The sequence below is a fragment of the Anser anser genome, assembly GCF_964211835.1.
Source record: "Anser anser genome assembly, chromosome: 4".
NCBI classification, from domain to species: Eukaryota; Metazoa; Chordata; class Aves; order Anseriformes; family Anatidae; genus Anser; species Anser anser.
Window position 1 is genome coordinate 69,045,593 of NC_139724.1, and position 17,093 is coordinate 69,062,685.

The following is a 17,093-nucleotide window of genomic DNA, read 5'->3' on the forward strand; positions in this document are numbered from 1 at the left end:
ACTCTGGAGTAGTAATTTACAGGGAAAACTGTAGTTCAAAGCACAAATAAACTATTTATTCCTTTTATAATACAATATAAAGGAACAGAAGTTAAAGTCTAATTATAAGTGTAAAAAACACTATTCAGAAGCAGTTTCGGGTTCTGCAACCTTCCTTTGCATTGCCGTCACAGCTCACTGATTTAAAAATGTTTTTCCTTTCCTTGCTGCTCTGTAAATACCCATCAGCCAGAGAAAACCAAATGCGAAAGCTGGGAGCAAAATGGAAAAACGCTCAGGAAACATCTTCAGGCAGAATACACAGCCAGAGAAGATGAAGAATAAGAAGATACTAAGAAGCAGAACAAGCGGGGCCCAGCACATGCCTAATAACAAAGCTACTGAAGCACTCTGTGAGTCACCTCTCCCTGCCAGCCCTTTGTCCCTGGCTTGCAGCTTGCAGCTGGATAGCACAGAGCCATTTCCTGACCCCTCTTCACCTTGAGGGCTGCCAGCAGCCTAGGAGCTGTCAGCCTGGCTCTGTCCTGCCATGCCCCTGGCAGTGCCACCAGTGCCTCCCTGTCCTTGGGTGTCCCACAGCTGCTTGGGCTCGAGGACCGCTCATCTCCGAGGTCCACAAACTGCCCTGAACATTTCTATCCACACGAAAGCTGCATGCAGAAGTAATGACATCCAACAGACAGCAATTGACCATTTAATTACTTGAGGGTAGGGATTGGTTGTATATTTTTTTTCGTTAAAAACTCATTGCTTTTCTCTAAAAAGTGTAAGAAAAAAAATAGCATGTCACACAATCCTCATCACCACCTCTTTTTCAGTCCTGCTAAAAACGTCGACTCTTCGATCATTCTCATTCGAATGAATGCCCACCTTTCATGACAAGCTTTGAAACTCTCTTCAAAATATCCCATTTAGGGGCAAACTCTTTTTTATGGCACTCGGCTTCCAAAATTACTCTGTGAGATTTTATAGTCACAAAAGCATGATGGACTACACATGAAGTAATAATCAAATTTGCTCTCCTTTTCTGGGATTTTTTTCATGAAATAAAGCTACAGAGAACAATACAGTTAACCATCATTAATTCAGGATTGGCACTTACATTTCATCTAGAGTTAATGTAGTCAAACCGAGAACAAAAGCAGAGTATACAAAGGGGAGCCAGAACTCACCGAAAAGTTAATAATTAATAACTACTTTGATGGTATTCAGCCCATCAGCAAAAATGCAAAAGAACCTTAAACGCCATAAATCTCACTGCAACAAATTGAGTTCCTCATATTTTCACCCGTACATATGGCCTAGCAATCTTTTCAAGTGCAACCCGATAGCTCAGCGTGACTTCTTGCAGCATTCCACCACCACCACCGTAATTCCTTTCAAAGGTACAATGCGCGGGTCGGATTTTTCTGATCCAAGAAACTCCGGTTTGCTTAAACCAGTCATCTGAGAGAAATCAACTCAAATCACTTCAAGTGTGCTGTACTTTTCCCATGAAGGGGTGCCCTCAAACCCCCCAGTAGGCCGATGGTAGAATTGGAAAAACAACCTGTCAGCATAACCTCAGCTTCTGCCGTACCGTTGATAACGTAACTCGGTCCCACACAATGTTTTCTGAAGCAGCAGCAGCTTCCTTTCACTTTCGCTGTTCGTGCTGCCTGCAGGTTTCCCAGCTGCCAGCTCACGTTTCTCACATTTCTGACGTTATCAGATCAGGCTGCAATGGAAACCGGCATCATCCGCAAGCTCACATTTAAGTAACTCTGCAGTACATAAGCACACTGCTTTAGTGAGATTAGAGAGAGCTAAAAATGCAGTAAGGAAGGAAAAATATAGATAGAAGTGTCACTCGTGAAAACATTTGATTTGTGTACCGATTAAGAAACATCTGAACAATCTTCTTAGGTTAACACAGTAAGCATTGAAAAGCTGCAGATTTATTCACCCCCCTTCCAGAGACTCGCTTCTTCAGGCCCCACAATTCCTTCATAACCTCTGGGTACATTGGATCACTCCTTCTTATCTTCTGTTATTCGGTCATGTACCACTCTATTGATGACAAAACTTTTATTTTACAGCATTAGCCTGGTGAAATATTTATTCCAGGGGTCAAGGCAGAGGAAAGATGGGGGGAGGAGAAGGGCTGACCCTGAGCCCCATTGCCAAGAGCCGTAAGGATCAGATGCCTCAAAAGTGCTTAAAAAATACCTCCCGGTTCTCCAGGATCAACTTTCAGTTAAAACTGAAAATTGGTAGTTTGAAGCAGTTATAAAGGCAAAGAAAAATCTTCAGAGCATGAACAAAGTACAGTTAAAAGCCTATCTGTCCAAACTTGCCTGAAACAAAAGTTTAGAGATGAATTGTATTATTTTCACAGATGTTAACGCAAGTGCCAAAGGTGGTATTTGAAATGTCAACATTAACAAGATATATCAAGAAAAGAAAAAGCGTTCGCAAGCTTTCCACTTGCATTTCCATTGGATGACAAAGCACTTACTTCAATTTTAGAGCCAGTTGAAAGCAAGATAGCGATGAAAGCCCAGTTGGCTCCCCTTCCTCGAGGAGAAGAGATCCTCATTTGGGGACACATCAAATTAGGGAAACATCGAGTTGAAGTTTTATAGGGCATGTCATTCAAGCTGAGCTAGGTTAGCAAAAACACACTATTCAGAAGTTTTAACTAAACCTGGCACAACTCTGTAGGGAGGCTTCTGTGGCATAGTCAAACCCAGCCCTCGGGGATGCGTTTTGCTTGGAGCCCAAACGCCGCAGCCTGGCTGAAAGAACTCCAGAATGTAAATAATGAGGTGAAACCATCAGGTTGCACCCGATCGAAATCTACCCATGACATTTGCAATTTGAAGGATCTGAAAACAGCACCTGGGGTGAGGATTATGCTGCTGTAACTTGGATGTATATGCCATGGGAAAGAACAGAAACAAAATTAAGGCAGCATTATGGGTACAGCAGAAGAACAAGAGGTTTGGCTAAGAAGATATTCCATACACTGTATAAACTTATTCATGTTTCGCTCCCAACACTTTAACAATCCTAGAAGTTACAAATCTTTTCATCTCTTCAAACAGTTATGCAAAAGTCATGGTATAATTATGGTATAACTCTAAATGCAATCAAAGCTTTTGGGCTTATTACTGGGGCGGAGCCAAACCAATTCCAAAGCGATGGCTGCAATACTCCTATAGCTGTGCCGACTAAAAAGAGACAAACCTGGAGATAGATTGTGTGGGAGAGGTAGTGGGGAAAGGTTGGAAAGTTATAGTAAATGAAAGAGTTCTACTCTTCCAAGAAGTACAATGCTTCATCTTCCTGCGTATGGTAATTCATCTTTAGTTAGTCTTTTCAAAAATTAAACTGTTACTCTTCTCTGAGGGAAGAAAAAATACAAAAACAAAACAAAAACAAAAGAAAACCTTATCACAGTCCAGTTTTGTTTCTTGACTGCACAGCTAAAATAAGAGTTGACAAGAGCAGCCAATCATTTGCTACCAGGTACCAACACTGACAAGGAAAAAACACGTAAGAGTATTTTGACTAAGAACGAAACCAGCACGTGCTCTGTACATTAAGCTACTACTTTAAAGCTTATTCCAACATTTCCAAAGAACAGCCAAGCGCTGCGAAGTTAATCAAAACAAGATGCCTCTGAAGAGCTGAGTACTGTGAGGGATCCTCCAGCACGCAGCAGCAGGACCACCCAGAAATTGCCTCTAAGATGCAAGCCCAACAGAAAGCCTAACAGCTGGGAAACCAAGCTTCGGCAAGTTAAACCCTTCCTTCCCCTGTGTAACATTACCTCCCCCATAGGACTGCTGCAGATAAAAATAATGCTCATTCAGAAATACAGCTGTACACTTGAATTTTGCATTTTATGATCTCCAAGTCTTAGAGAAGTTTTGGCAAGCATGACTATCAGATACAATTAGAAGCTCGACTGTGATACTTTTCTGTTTATTGCAAACAGCTCGGTGATTGTGAAGCATACCTACAGCTGCAGATGGTTCAAGTATTCCTGCATACTTTTAAAATACTCCATATTTGATAGCTGCTGAAAAGGAGAGATACAGGGGAAAAGATACACAGTGAGAATACAAGATTTTTTTTTTCTTTTCAAATAAACAGAGAAATTGTCTTACAGCAATAGTTATATTTTATTTTCTCTTTTAGTTTCAAATTGCAGTATTTTCATCATTTTTTTTTAAACATACATCTAAAATTATATGCTTTCTTTTTACTTTGAGTACAATTGCTTTTTGGGTTGGGGCTCCAAGCTTTTGCTTCTCATTGCCCTCAAGCTAAATAAGACAACACCACAGGGTGTTGCGCATCACATGCCTTTACCTTGTCCTTCGTCAGGTTGATCTGACTCGATGGTATGTACACACAGACTGATGTGAATGATAAGCTCACACAAAATGCACATGACAAAAAGCAGCGCATGCGTCACGAATGCTCTGCAGCATTTATACCCAGTTAACGTGAACACAGCTAAACTTGACATACTGTAGAAGCTCTCCTGGGTATGACTGTGGGATTCTCAAGATTTTCAATGGATACTTCAAGGTAGCATGCACAAGAGTTCACCTGAAATCTCAGCGTTAGGTAAGATTAGTGTATTGAACTTCCCCGTAATTTTGCTACATTGCTTACTCTAGTTCTTACAGCAGCTTGCTTTTTTTTTTTTTTTTGACTTTAAAATGAGGAAGCTATCTAAAAACTACAAAAGTACTTTGCTCCTTTATAACTTGCACCAATTGCATCCTTTTAACCAAAGTTGTTTTAAAAATAAAAGAGCAAAGCACCTATCATTGTCACATCGTTGATTTCTATCGTTAGTGCAAAATTTAGTTGGGATTGTACATGAAAAAGTCTGCCTTATACAATGGACATACTTGAACCAGTCCCCTTTTTACTCCCACCCCATCCCTTTCAACCACTGGGTAAGATCCTGAATGACCAAATTTAATTAGACTGCTTATTGCTACATTTATTGCTCATTATACCCTAAAGTTTTCTTTTATTTTAGGAAGCGTAAATGCTTAGCTATTACAGCTCCACAAAACTGTAAGACGAAAAAAAGAGGTCTGCTGCTCTTGGAGAACTGTCTTTGCAGTGTTTCTGACACAACCTCCTTATCTGCTATATAAAGTTAACAGCCATTTAAAAAGGGGAATGGCAAGACAGAATGCTCTTAAAGCAAAACTGCTACTAATTATTAACAAATTACTTTCAACCCAAAAGGTTACCCTCATTCCCCACTTCGTTTGATCAATATCCATTCATGTATTACTCAGTGCTTACGGATAGCTGATGTCTTTTAGGCAACAAGCAACTTCTTGGTACTGAGAAGCCATTCCTACCAAAGCAAAAGTAAAACACAATCATTTACTGAATGCTTTAGGGAAGAAATGACATCTGAGTGTATACTCAAGAGATTTAAATAAACTCACATTCAGTCTCAACTGGCAAAGAACATAAGCAGTAAAGAGACTACTTCAAATCCCCCCAGTAATAACTGATTTATAATGTTTTGTAGTTTCCAGCTCCTCTTGCAGTCAGTGCAAGGGATGAGGCATGCTGAATAAAACCAAACTTTAATGGAATAGGGAGTAGCTGGCCCAAGAGCTTGTAGAAAGTGGGCTAGTATACAAAGCTCTTAAAGGAGGGACACACAATGGATTGAGTAGATTCTTTGATGACTCTTGTTGTAAATGACATTTTAAACATTCATCTGTCTTTTCACTGAGTCTTTTTCTCAAGTATGCTCCCATTTACACTGTATGTCTAATCGTGTAAGGGTGTAAAGAAGTCTGTTTCAGTGCAGAGCACACTGAAGGAATTCTTTGCTTTGGTTAGTCAGCACAGCAAATGCAAGTCTTAAGGCCAAACAAATGAAATACTGAACAGCCCAGTTTTCAGAAGTAGCTTGCTGTATACAGCAAGTTAAAAGCAGTCTGTGAAATAAAGCTTCACTTTAAATCAATCTCAAGGGACAAGCGCTTGTTTTTTTTGTTTTCCCTCTTTAAACCCAACACCAGTATTTCTTAGTGGCCCTTGTTCTGCTGTTTTGTTCTGCTGCTGCAGTCCCCATCACAGATCTATCGGCTCCTGTCACTAGAAGCAGGGAGGAGTGATTTTAAGTAGGATTTCACTCCAAGAAAAGGGACAGTAGGGAAAGCAACAAAAGGAAGTAGACAGAAAAGCGTGCCGCAAGTGAAATGCTAGATTTGAAGCACTACAGGTGTGCGTTCCCACACTAGGAAGACCCTTAAGTTACATTCCCTACAGGTCACTGGGAATTTCTAAAAGGAGGTGCTGTTCTTTAGACACTTTGGAAACACGGTTCAGGAGGTATACTACGACAAATCTCCAAGAGAGGTTAAAACAAAGGGAGTTATTACTAGCAGTGAATCCTTGCGAGGTTAGAACTGACTGCATCGGCTCTAAAGCTCATGTAGAACTGGGTAATGCAAGTACTTGCTTAAAGGCCATTTGAGGAAAAGGGGCTTTGTCACATCAGATGCTCAATGTACTCCTTTCAGTGGTTGGAAAGATTCTATGGCAAGTCCCAAATGGGTTGGTTTGGAACGTTTTATTCAGGGACTAGCTCCCGTTATGCCAAGGTAAAGTAACCAACTAGTCTGTGTTAATCATGAGGAGCTTAAAATTATGAAGAATTTAACAGTTTGTAACACAACATATACTGTTGGTGAGGATATGACTAACCTGATGCTTAAAAAATATATTAAAATCTATTTTAAATTTTGGAAAATAGCTTACAAAAATATCTTCACTTAAACTATATATCATACAAAAACTGACTGGTGTGGGGGTTTACAGTACAAAACGATTATTGGTGGTTACAAAAGGGAAGAGTGATCTATACTACCCTTCATGAAAGCACAGGGCATTATATCTCACTGCCTTGGATCAGTCTCCTATCAGAATTATGATAATTTCCAATGTAACTCAAAACTTTCAAACAGTATCTATTTATTAAACCTTTTTCTGAACTCGTGTTCAGTTTCTTTTAAAAATCACCACAGTGCTGTGGCCCAAGAAAGAAGAGTAACCCAACTAAGGGCAGAAATAATTGCTCCAGATAGTAAGATTTGTAGAGAGCTAAATACAGCAATGTCTACAGTTGTTTCTACTGCCCATGTTATCAGTTTTTGTCTACCTAAGAGGAAGTGACACCAGTGGACAATTCCTTTTAAATCAATTAATGGGCAGAAGCAACAATTTTTGGTCTAAATTGGAATTAGTTTAAATACATGGGTTTAATAAATACAAATATACACATCTGTATACATTAAATGTTGTCACGTGTATAATTTCAACATATACATTATATACAGAAATACATACAAGTACATGCTCCTCCTGACAACACTATCTTGTTTTTCCAAGTGTCACCAAAAGGTGTGATAATAAAATGAAGAGAGGTTAAATATAGGACGTGACTGAGAACCCAGCTATCATTTTTCTATAAGTCAAGAATTAAATACAACTAAAGACAAAGGGTATGCTAGATTTTCCCCATGTAATGCTTACGAATCAATGGGGTTCCCTGTGTGGTAAGCAAAAGGTAAATCTGGCCCTGTGGAGTGTTCTAAAATTCATGGATATTTGTACTGTGTGTCTAAAGCATTATGTATACAACAAGTAATAAAAGAGGTTGTGTAATCTAACACCTTAGCCAGTCCCAAAGTAGACCACAGCAGCCTTCCGATTCTCAACTGCTAGCATAGATTTGTTTAAAGTAAGAGTGGTTTGAATCAAGACGACTCCATGGTCTCATTTAGGAAATGTCAAATGGTTGTTGACTACTGGGGAGCTTGCACCGTTGTCTCTTAAAATCTTGTGCAGCAGATAAGAGCAGTTTCTTAACTATACAAAAGGCTGATCCGAAATAACTAGTCCTCTCTTTCACCATTACATCTGAAAATGAAGGAATTGAAAAGAAGCTACAAGTGGACCACAAGAACGCCTCCTTAATCCAGTCTCTGAAGACAAATTAAATCAACATATTCCAGTTTTAAAGCACTTTAAGAAAAAAATGAGATGCAAAACAAGATGTAATCTGTACATTAAGATGGATTTTCAAAAGGAACATAAATTTGAGCACGAGGAAAAAAATGAGGACAGTACAGATGTCAAAACATTCAGTAGCGTGGCTTCTTTTCATCTCAAATTACAGCACAGCTCATGCATCACACATCTTACAATTTTACATACTGTACATGATATAGAAATAGAAATATTTTAAGTTAAAATTTCTTTTACTGATATACCGTACTCAAATTTTAAATCCTGAGAAGAAAAAAGAAAAAAAGTGTGGTTACGTATGTGCACTACAACTCCGATACCACCAACACATACACCACAGGGTATAAGAAAGTCCAGAGAGGAATTACATGCTGGAAGTGTAACTCATGAAAGCCATTTTCTCTTTTCCTTGTTTGGGAGAGACATTGGGAAACGATTTCTATTCTGTACTCCACAACAGTATATACATGTACATAAAACTATGAAGTTTTCTAATGACTGCAGCTTGCAATAATAGAGTGTTTCTGTCAGTTTCTTACCAGCTGCAACACAGTGACTTCAGCTGAACATTAGGAAGAAGAGTACTATCAGTTACTTTGCACATAGTACTTGCTCATATTTTATAGTTAGTAAATCTGCCTCAGGTTAGTCCCAAACATCCCTTAAATCTTCCCACCCACAGGTGCTTGGTGTCAACAACAACAACAAAAAGTACACTACGCTTTTCAGGTGATTTCCAGTGCTGCAGAGCACTTCTCCATGCATTCTGGAAGTAAAAACTGGCCATATTTATCACAAATGCAACCCCAGACATTTCTCGATCTTGCATTCCCCATAATTCGTATCAGATTCCAACACTAGTCATGCAACTCCAATATGCATCAGGACGTTCAACATGCTGTGACCTTGTGGACATTTTGCAAACAAGTTAGTAGGCGATGATACGGCGTTCCTGGTGATGCTACCACCTCAAACACTGACTGAAAGGCCCTCCGATCTAATTCTTCATCTATCTGATGTCGGTAGAAGTCTATGGCCACCAGACAGAAGATGTTAACATCCACTTGCTCCAGTTTTCCCATTCTGCTGATAATATGTGGAAGACTGAGATATAAGTTAAGGTCATAATGACAGAAATTGGTCATGGTCTACTAACTTAAACATTGTTCTCCAATAAAACAGTGTCTTTTTGAGTTCACCAAAAATGTTGTGTAAAATATTGTCATGTAGTAATCAAACCACTACTACAGAAATCCTATTTCTTCATTAGCTTCACACAATTTCTCATTCTCAAACTCCTTTTAACCTACCAGAGGTCTTACTTCTTTATCCAATGGGGGAAACAGTGCAGTCAGAACTGCAGTACCAACTGCCTGTAACCAAAGAGCACTGCTGAGATGAGGAGCCATCAGGAAATTTCAAATGATGTCACATGGCTACTCTTTTGCCTGGTCGTTATTTTTTTTTTATATATATATATTTTATCTTGTAGAAGGGATACAGGACAAAGCTTTTGAAGATATCCAAAGATATCCAGTGAAGTTTTTTCAAAGTCTCTTAAAGTATGGAACTTCCCAATCACCCTTGCATAGTCACAAGGAACAGAACTTCACACAGCAGTTTTAGGTAACTGCATTCTTACCACCTAATTAGAAGTTCTTTTTTTCCTGAAATCTCAGGCACCAAAAGCACAAAGTGATATATATCACTACTAGCTACAATAAGCCTGTTTGTTTTGGTGTATTAAAATATGTGCTTTTACTGCCCTCCAAGGCTACTGATGCGCTTTACAAAATCACTAAGTTTACCATAAAGTGGCACACATTCAGTCTGTTCAGGATACATCGCTGAAATCCATTGACTGGTGGAAGCACTGACAAAAAAACAGGAAAGACTCCACATGGCCATCGCCACTGGTGTTCTTTGTGTGAAATTAGACAGGGACAGCATCACCCAGTCACGGACCATTGAGGACTGTCCGGTGGTATGTAGCGTCTGGAACACCTGCAAAGAATATTTCACACAGGAATAAAGACATGACAGACAGACATAGGAAAGAGTTTGTTTTCTCTTGTAAAGGTTTTCCTCAGCTACAAAGCTCTGAGATTTACAAACTGCATGGCTAGAGACAACTCTGAATCTAAAGAATTAATGAACTCAATACACAGACAAAGTGAATCTGCAAAGAGTCAGCCAGGACCCAACTGGACTCATGACTTCTGTGCCAAACTGAAGTGAGCGTACAAAAACACACAAGACTTGCTTTGTGTCTCTATTTTTAATATATTGAATGTGGTGTGCACATGCGCTCGTAAGTGATGCATGAGTCCAGTAAGCAGGTGCTGAAGAGCAGAATACTCAGAAGCACAAGTCCACAGAAGCCTGGCTGAGTTCGTAAGCCCAGATGACCTAGGATGGCTCACTGAGATCTGAAGAACCTGAGCAGCAGAATCCCTACTATTACCTTTCTCTTTATTTTTCCTTACGAAGGTGATTCTAGCCCTCCATTTCCCCCAGAACACAAAGCTCATAGTAGCACACCTCAGTCACCACTGAACAGTTTATTAGATCTAACAAAAATTATAGTTGTGCCTCATATTCCACTACTGAAGGGCTGTCACTTATTTAGAAGTCCTCTGAAACATTTAAGGAAAAAAAAACATTACCTTATAAACTACTGTTGCCATAAATTGCGGGTAAGGCTGCTGATTGGATAAAAATTCTCCAATAACTTTATTCATTACATCTTGCGGGGGGAAAAAGTCATCAAGGAACTGTGGAAGGATCCGGGCCACTACTCTAGCTTCAAAAGGAAATCCCTTCCTGATCCTAAAAACAATAAACAACATTTATGATTTAATTCCAGTAAATATCTTGTTATTTTTCAATTTAATTGCAATAATTCAAGACATCACCTAATCTTACACTAACAATATAGCAAAAGTAGTCTACCAAAGCTATTAGAAATAGTTAGAAGTCATTCCCTCATCCGGACACCCTTTTTTGTTTTTCTCTTTCTCAAGTAGCACATACTTTTGAACCTCTCTAATTGCTTTACAGACACAATTTCACAACAGGAAAACTGAAAAGGCTAAACAAGAACAAAAATGACAGGGAGATCACTAATGCTAATTATCAGAGAAAAGACTATTCATAAGCAGAACCCTGCTCTCCATTCATAACACCTTCGCATCTCTTTCATTCAACACCAGAATGACCAATATATCACAGAGGAAAAGCAAGCTGCACCATACAGAGGAGGAAAGCTATTTCACTTTAAGGACAATTTTATCTAATGAACGCTGATTGGGAAATCTTCCTAATAATGGCTGCATCTGTTGATGTGTCACGATCAAGGTAGTAACTGTTGTAGGCAATAATCATATTTTCTGCTTCTAGTATTCATGTTTGTTTTGCTAACTCTTAGGAATGATATTTTCACAAGTACTCAGGCACAGTTCTAGCTCTGTTCTCACTGAGAGCAGAACTGAAACCCTCATCCAGTTTTATGGAAAAAACACTGAACACCTGAAAAAAATATAAATCATTGTCCTACAAACAACTATGCAAAATCTAACGTGCTATGCTCACTTAACACAGCATGAGATTGTCAGATCAGAACAGGGGGTTTGAAATACTTCCATTAAATGAGTTCCATGTGAATACAGAAATTTTACTGTACCCTTCCACTGCAATTACTTAACAGCCTTGGAAAGAGCAATACTTGGGGGGGGGGGGGGGGGGGGAGGGGAAAAGAGGTTTTAAACTCTTAAGACTGATTTCAAAGATTATTTCCTGTAAATTGGATTTATATCCTTGATTATGCAGAAGACATCCTGAAAAGCACTCAAGAGTTTGACCTGAAGGGAGCTGGAAATACATTTATAAAGTATTATGGTTTGTGCAACAGAGTATCAGTTAGAACACGTCTGTTTTCCATTTACATTCCTGTACATTTGTGCTGCATTCAGCAATTCCATCAGTGTTACTGCGTATACTAGAAGCATCAATTTTAAGCTATGGTAAGCAGAGAAATATCATTAATTAAATATTAGAACTGTCACACAGAGAAGTGATGAGACAATGCCAAACAATCATTTCCCCACTGGTGCCCCATGGACACATTTTACCATGTTTTATCCTCTCACCTATCAAAAAGGACAGATACGCGTTCCATAGCCACAATCACAGATTCACTGTCAGGGGCTGCAGGATTTGCATCTGTGGAACGACTGGGGCTGATTTTTTCCTTTCCTAAACCAAGATAATTTGTTACAAAATGTGAATGCCAAAATAAGACCTTTTTATCCTTAGCAGCAAAAACAATTGAAAAAATAGCACTGCTAGTAAGCCAACAGTTCTCAGCACAAAGGTATGAAAATAAATAAATACCTGTGTACATGCAAGTCAGCATTAACCCAAGTGCTGCCATCGCTCTGTGGGGGCTCTGCACATTCACTCTGTCAACACTCAGTTTAACAAGAGATTCACTATCCAGCCTAGAAAGTTGCTCTGAAAGGAGAAGTCGTTCCAGTCCTCTCAGGACACAATGATAAATAATGGATGGCGTTGATTCGTCACTTCCAGACACCATGACTCCGCACATCTGAAATAAAGAAAAAAGCCATCTAGTTGTTTCTGAGGTGTATTTGTGTATTTAGATCATCTTCTAGCAACATAACATTATAGCTAGCCTGTGAGGAACTGCATCAAAGACCACGGTATTAAGAAAGCCTGATGAAACAAAAACCTTTATCACAAAAAATAAAGTGTTAAATATCTCTATGTTATAAATGTCCTGGGTTACATGATCACCTTTGACTGGGGGCATTACCACATACCTGTATAATTCCTGCAGAGAATTCAGGACCTACATCAAGTGGATAATTCTCTATCAAATAGAATGCAGCTGCACACATTACTAAGATGTGCTGTTGGTTATGGACATTCACACAACTGTAAATAAGCAAAAACAACTGTTGTCACATCAAAGTTGTCTAGGTCATAAACAGAGACAATACAAATAAGACTTAGAAACACCAAGTATTTTTTCCACATGAAATTTATGCAGTTTTTAAATTACAAAGTATCAACAAGTGATTTGCACAAAATTGCCACATGCCGTATAAGAGCGCACTAGTTTTCATGGAAAGCTGGCCTAACACTCCCCCAATTTTTTTCAGCTATATAGTTACAAGCCAACATTGCTTGACTTGTCTAGAAGAAAAACACAGTTCATTACTGATCTTGCAAGTCTCATTCAAAGAGTATGCTTTTTAACAGAAGAGTAAGGTAAGGTTTAGGGAACACAATTTACCAAAAAATCTGAGCTTTCAAACTGTTTTCCTACCCTCAAATATGTTTTTACTTCTGTAAATCGAACATAAAAACAGCTACAATTCATTTGCAAGGTTTCAATGAAACTGACAAAACTTAAGCTGTTTTATGCAACAACCTGCTTTAAAATGTACTGACAACAGCAAGTCTTTTTGTTCACACAAACATGCAACAGTTCCAGTCAGAAGTAGAAACAATAACACTGCAAGAGAAGCTAGTTTTTCAAGTTCCAACAAGGCAACCCTAAAAATCTTAATAAAGTTTGCTTTTTTTGTTAGTTTTTAAGCACCAGACTAAAATAAGCCAGTATATTTCTACACATGTATTTCTTTCACTTAATGTAAAACAGGGGAGGTTTTGTTTGTTTTAAATGAAGGAGATGGTGGGAAGGGAAAAAAAACTTACTGTGCTACTCCTCTCAAATTGGAGAGCAAATAATCGCTGATAATTGGAATGAGCTGCTTCGCCGTCTCATCAAGCAAGTCACACTCAAGGATATAAAGAATTCCATGCAGAGCTCCAATTCGACTTGGCATGTGGGTACTCCTTAGAGTGGATTCCAGCAGTCGACTTACTGGTTCAGCCACAGCTTTATCCTAATATACACAAAGAAAATTACTCATTAGAAGTCAATACCAGTGAGTCCTGCCACTTGGAAATTCTTGGGAAAAAATTGTTAAAAAATTACATTGCTAATTATTATTGCTAACAATTTATGCAAGATTGTCATGAAACAGATGCTAGCTTAAAACAGTACTTTGAATCAATCACACAAGATTAATATATCTGATAAAAGATGACTTGCAGATTTACTAATGAACTGATGCCACAAGATGATCAAGTTAACTTTTTACAGCTAAAACAAGCTATCCCATAATTTAAAACCAAAGACAAGATAAGCATTGTAAACTATATGTGATATTAGGGATCATTTACATACAGGACTTGGACAGATGGGATTTTCTGTCTTTCCAGCTACATTACAAAGGATGCTTCCGTACCAAACTGGCTGGTAGATGCCTACAGCCTGTGTACAAAAGAATACTCTGCCATCCACTCAACTAACAGTACGGTGCTCCATTTATTTGTTCTCCAAAACTACTGGCACTCAGATCTGCACACCTTTCTATCCATCACTCCGGCGTTTAATCTGCAAACATTAAGCTGGCATCAGATACTTTACCGCCCATTACCAAAGTTCAATAAACCTACAAGAACATGCAAAAACTATTCTAAAATGTGTTAGATTTGAAAAGCAAAATCTTATTTTTCTTACAGTGTATTCTAAGTATTTAGGAGAAATTACCTTATTCTTGTACTCATGAATTATCTAAGACACAGGCCAGTTTTACAGCATGTGCTCTCCACCTGCTCTTTTTCTCTAGAGTTGCTCTCTTTAAGCAGATTTTCAACATGACTGACCACGGGACAACAAGCAACTCTTGATGGACTCAGCCCCCCTTTCATTTTTCTCCCACTAAGCAAGATATTCAGCTGTTTGCTTTTAGGCAAGTGCTACTAGTTCACTGAGTGGGTAATTACAGCTTAGTCAGAACAAGCTGATCTCTGGAGCTGCTTTGGTAAGTTTGGCATCTCTTGCAAAGACTTTCCTTGTACTGGTGCTGCTGCAAAAGCTACTGCAAGTCCTACCCCTAAGTCTTTCAAAACCTTTCTTATCACTATTATCCATAGTTTTATGTTAGTCTCAATGTTTATAGAAATGTTAGGTTTTTTTTTTTTTTCACAAATAGTCCCACTCTGAAATGTCCATTGGAAGATACTACTCCTCTCTGATATACATAGTTAAAAAGAGCAATGCAAACTTGCATTAATGTCCTTTCCCTAAATACGGAGTGACACAATGGAGGTAAAACAAGAGCAAGGGAAAGAAAAGGGATACATGACTATCAAGTTAAGTATTCATTTTATGCACTGTTCCAGCCTCTTACAAGGGAAAAAAAGACAACATAACTAACAGATTCTGCAGCAGAAATGAAGGACTAGTAACTTAGGATGTTCTATAGGCATCCTCTAATCCCTAGAGGCTCATGATTTTGCAATAAATTTCCACAAAAAATTTCTTACCATTCCAAGAACAGCAGCAGCTTTACAAGTGGCTGGTATCAAATACTGTACAAGAATCTCATCTTCTGACGGATGCACCTTTCGCAATTCTGTCAATGTCGTGTACATCATCTCAAACTGATTCCTTTCTGTAAATAAGTCTGATACTGCCAGAAGCTATACACAAGTTAAAATCAAATACAAAAAAGCCCATTAGTAGCTAGCAAAAATTGACTCTCATACAGTTGTCAGCAAATACTCTTCAACTGACCTATTCAACACAAACATCAACTTAAACGTTTGAAACAACGATTGTTAACTTGTGCAGAGTTCCACCATCTATCCCACTCCTAGTGTTTTCTTCATCCAAAAGGTTTACAAAACCAAATCCACTATAATGATTCTGGAAAACGAATGAGCGTTGCTATTTACAATGTATTAAAACACCCCAAAACACACAGCACATACTCTTTCACAATGATAGTTTCATCTTTCAGTTGTTACTAGTGCATAATGCTTATCAAGACACATTTAGTCTTGCTTGTATGCTTCAATAGTCAATTTAGTCCTTTATACATCAATTGTTTTTGTCTTCATTTTCTTAGGAAGATAGGATAAGCAAAATCCTGAAATTTACTTTTTGCAAATAGTCAATTAAAGGACTGTCATGTGACAATAAAGTGTTTGTAATGTAGTAGCAGAATATGCAATCCAGATGTCTATATAGTTTAAATGTTATGCTATAGCTGTGCAAGTTATACTTCTGCACTACCCATACAATACCACTGCCAAGGAAGAAAAAACAGCGTTTCTTGCATATTAACAGATATTTTACAAACACTTCTTCACTCTGAACATTTGGTTACATATACTCAATTACTACTCAGAACAATATTTTAGACTTACTGATCGCACCACTTCACTAATCAAAATGACTGGTGTTCTCTTGCTAGGGTTTGACGGCAGTATCCATTGACTATATAGCTCAAGCAAGAACTGAGAACAAGAATGTATATCTACACCAGCCCGATGCTTCCTACAAAGCACAAAAAGCAAGAGTTAAAATGGCTATTCTTAAGTCCTACCAAAATGCTTAGTTTGAAATAATTTTTACTGGTTATATTTTTTATCTCATTTATTTTCAACTAGCATCCAATTTATAAAGCTGCTTTACTGAAATTCAAACGAAGAGAGAAAAGCTGACTGATAAGTCAAAGGAGAGACATAAGACACCTTGTATTAATAGGAGAGGTTGGTGGTGAAGAAGGAGCCGGTATGTCATTCTCATCTTCTTCATCCTCACCCCACTCTTCTTCTCTCAATGGAGTGATATTATTTCCTAACCATATGGAGTGTATAGAGACCTTGCAACATGAAGAAAAAACAAAAGAAACCCATCATTCAACACCTTCGTAGTCAGATTAAAAAAATCCTAAAAGACCAATGCATTTTTCATTTAAATTACAGACAATGAACACACAGCCTCAAACATTCACATAAACTGCACATGACTATTATTTTTTTAAACCTTCATCAACATTTTAGTTGAACTAACTCATTGTACGGTAATACAGCTAAAAACGCTAAAAGTAGTGCGTGCTCATGGGATACAGCCAGATACTAAG

The 17,093-nt window shown here is 38.3% G+C and overlaps 1 protein-coding gene across 2 annotated transcripts in view; it reads right to left on the minus strand.

Annotated features, from left to right (window-relative positions):
• Nucleotides 1-8,048: 8,048 nt before the first annotated feature.
• The window catches only part of HTT (huntingtin), a 79,169-nt gene continuing 70,124 nt past the window's right edge, over nt 8,049-17,093 (minus strand). For both annotated transcript variants that reach the window (XM_083833003.1, XM_083833002.1), the window contains 10 exons: nt 16,702-16,832; nt 16,375-16,504; nt 15,490-15,645; nt 13,810-14,000; nt 12,909-13,023; nt 12,460-12,673; nt 12,216-12,321; nt 10,734-10,896; nt 9,911-10,071; nt 8,049-9,171 (listed from right to left, as the gene is read on the minus strand). In XM_083833003.1, coding sequence (XP_083689129.1) covers nt 8,958-9,171; nt 9,911-10,071; nt 10,734-10,896; nt 12,216-12,321; nt 12,460-12,673; nt 12,909-13,023; nt 13,810-14,000; nt 15,490-15,645; nt 16,375-16,504; nt 16,702-16,832 — 1,581 coding nt within the window. In that variant the 3' untranslated portion in view covers nt 8,049-8,957. The remainder of the gene's footprint in view (nt 9,172-9,910; nt 10,072-10,733; nt 10,897-12,215; nt 12,322-12,459; nt 12,674-12,908; nt 13,024-13,809; nt 14,001-15,489; nt 15,646-16,374; nt 16,505-16,701; nt 16,833-17,093) is intronic.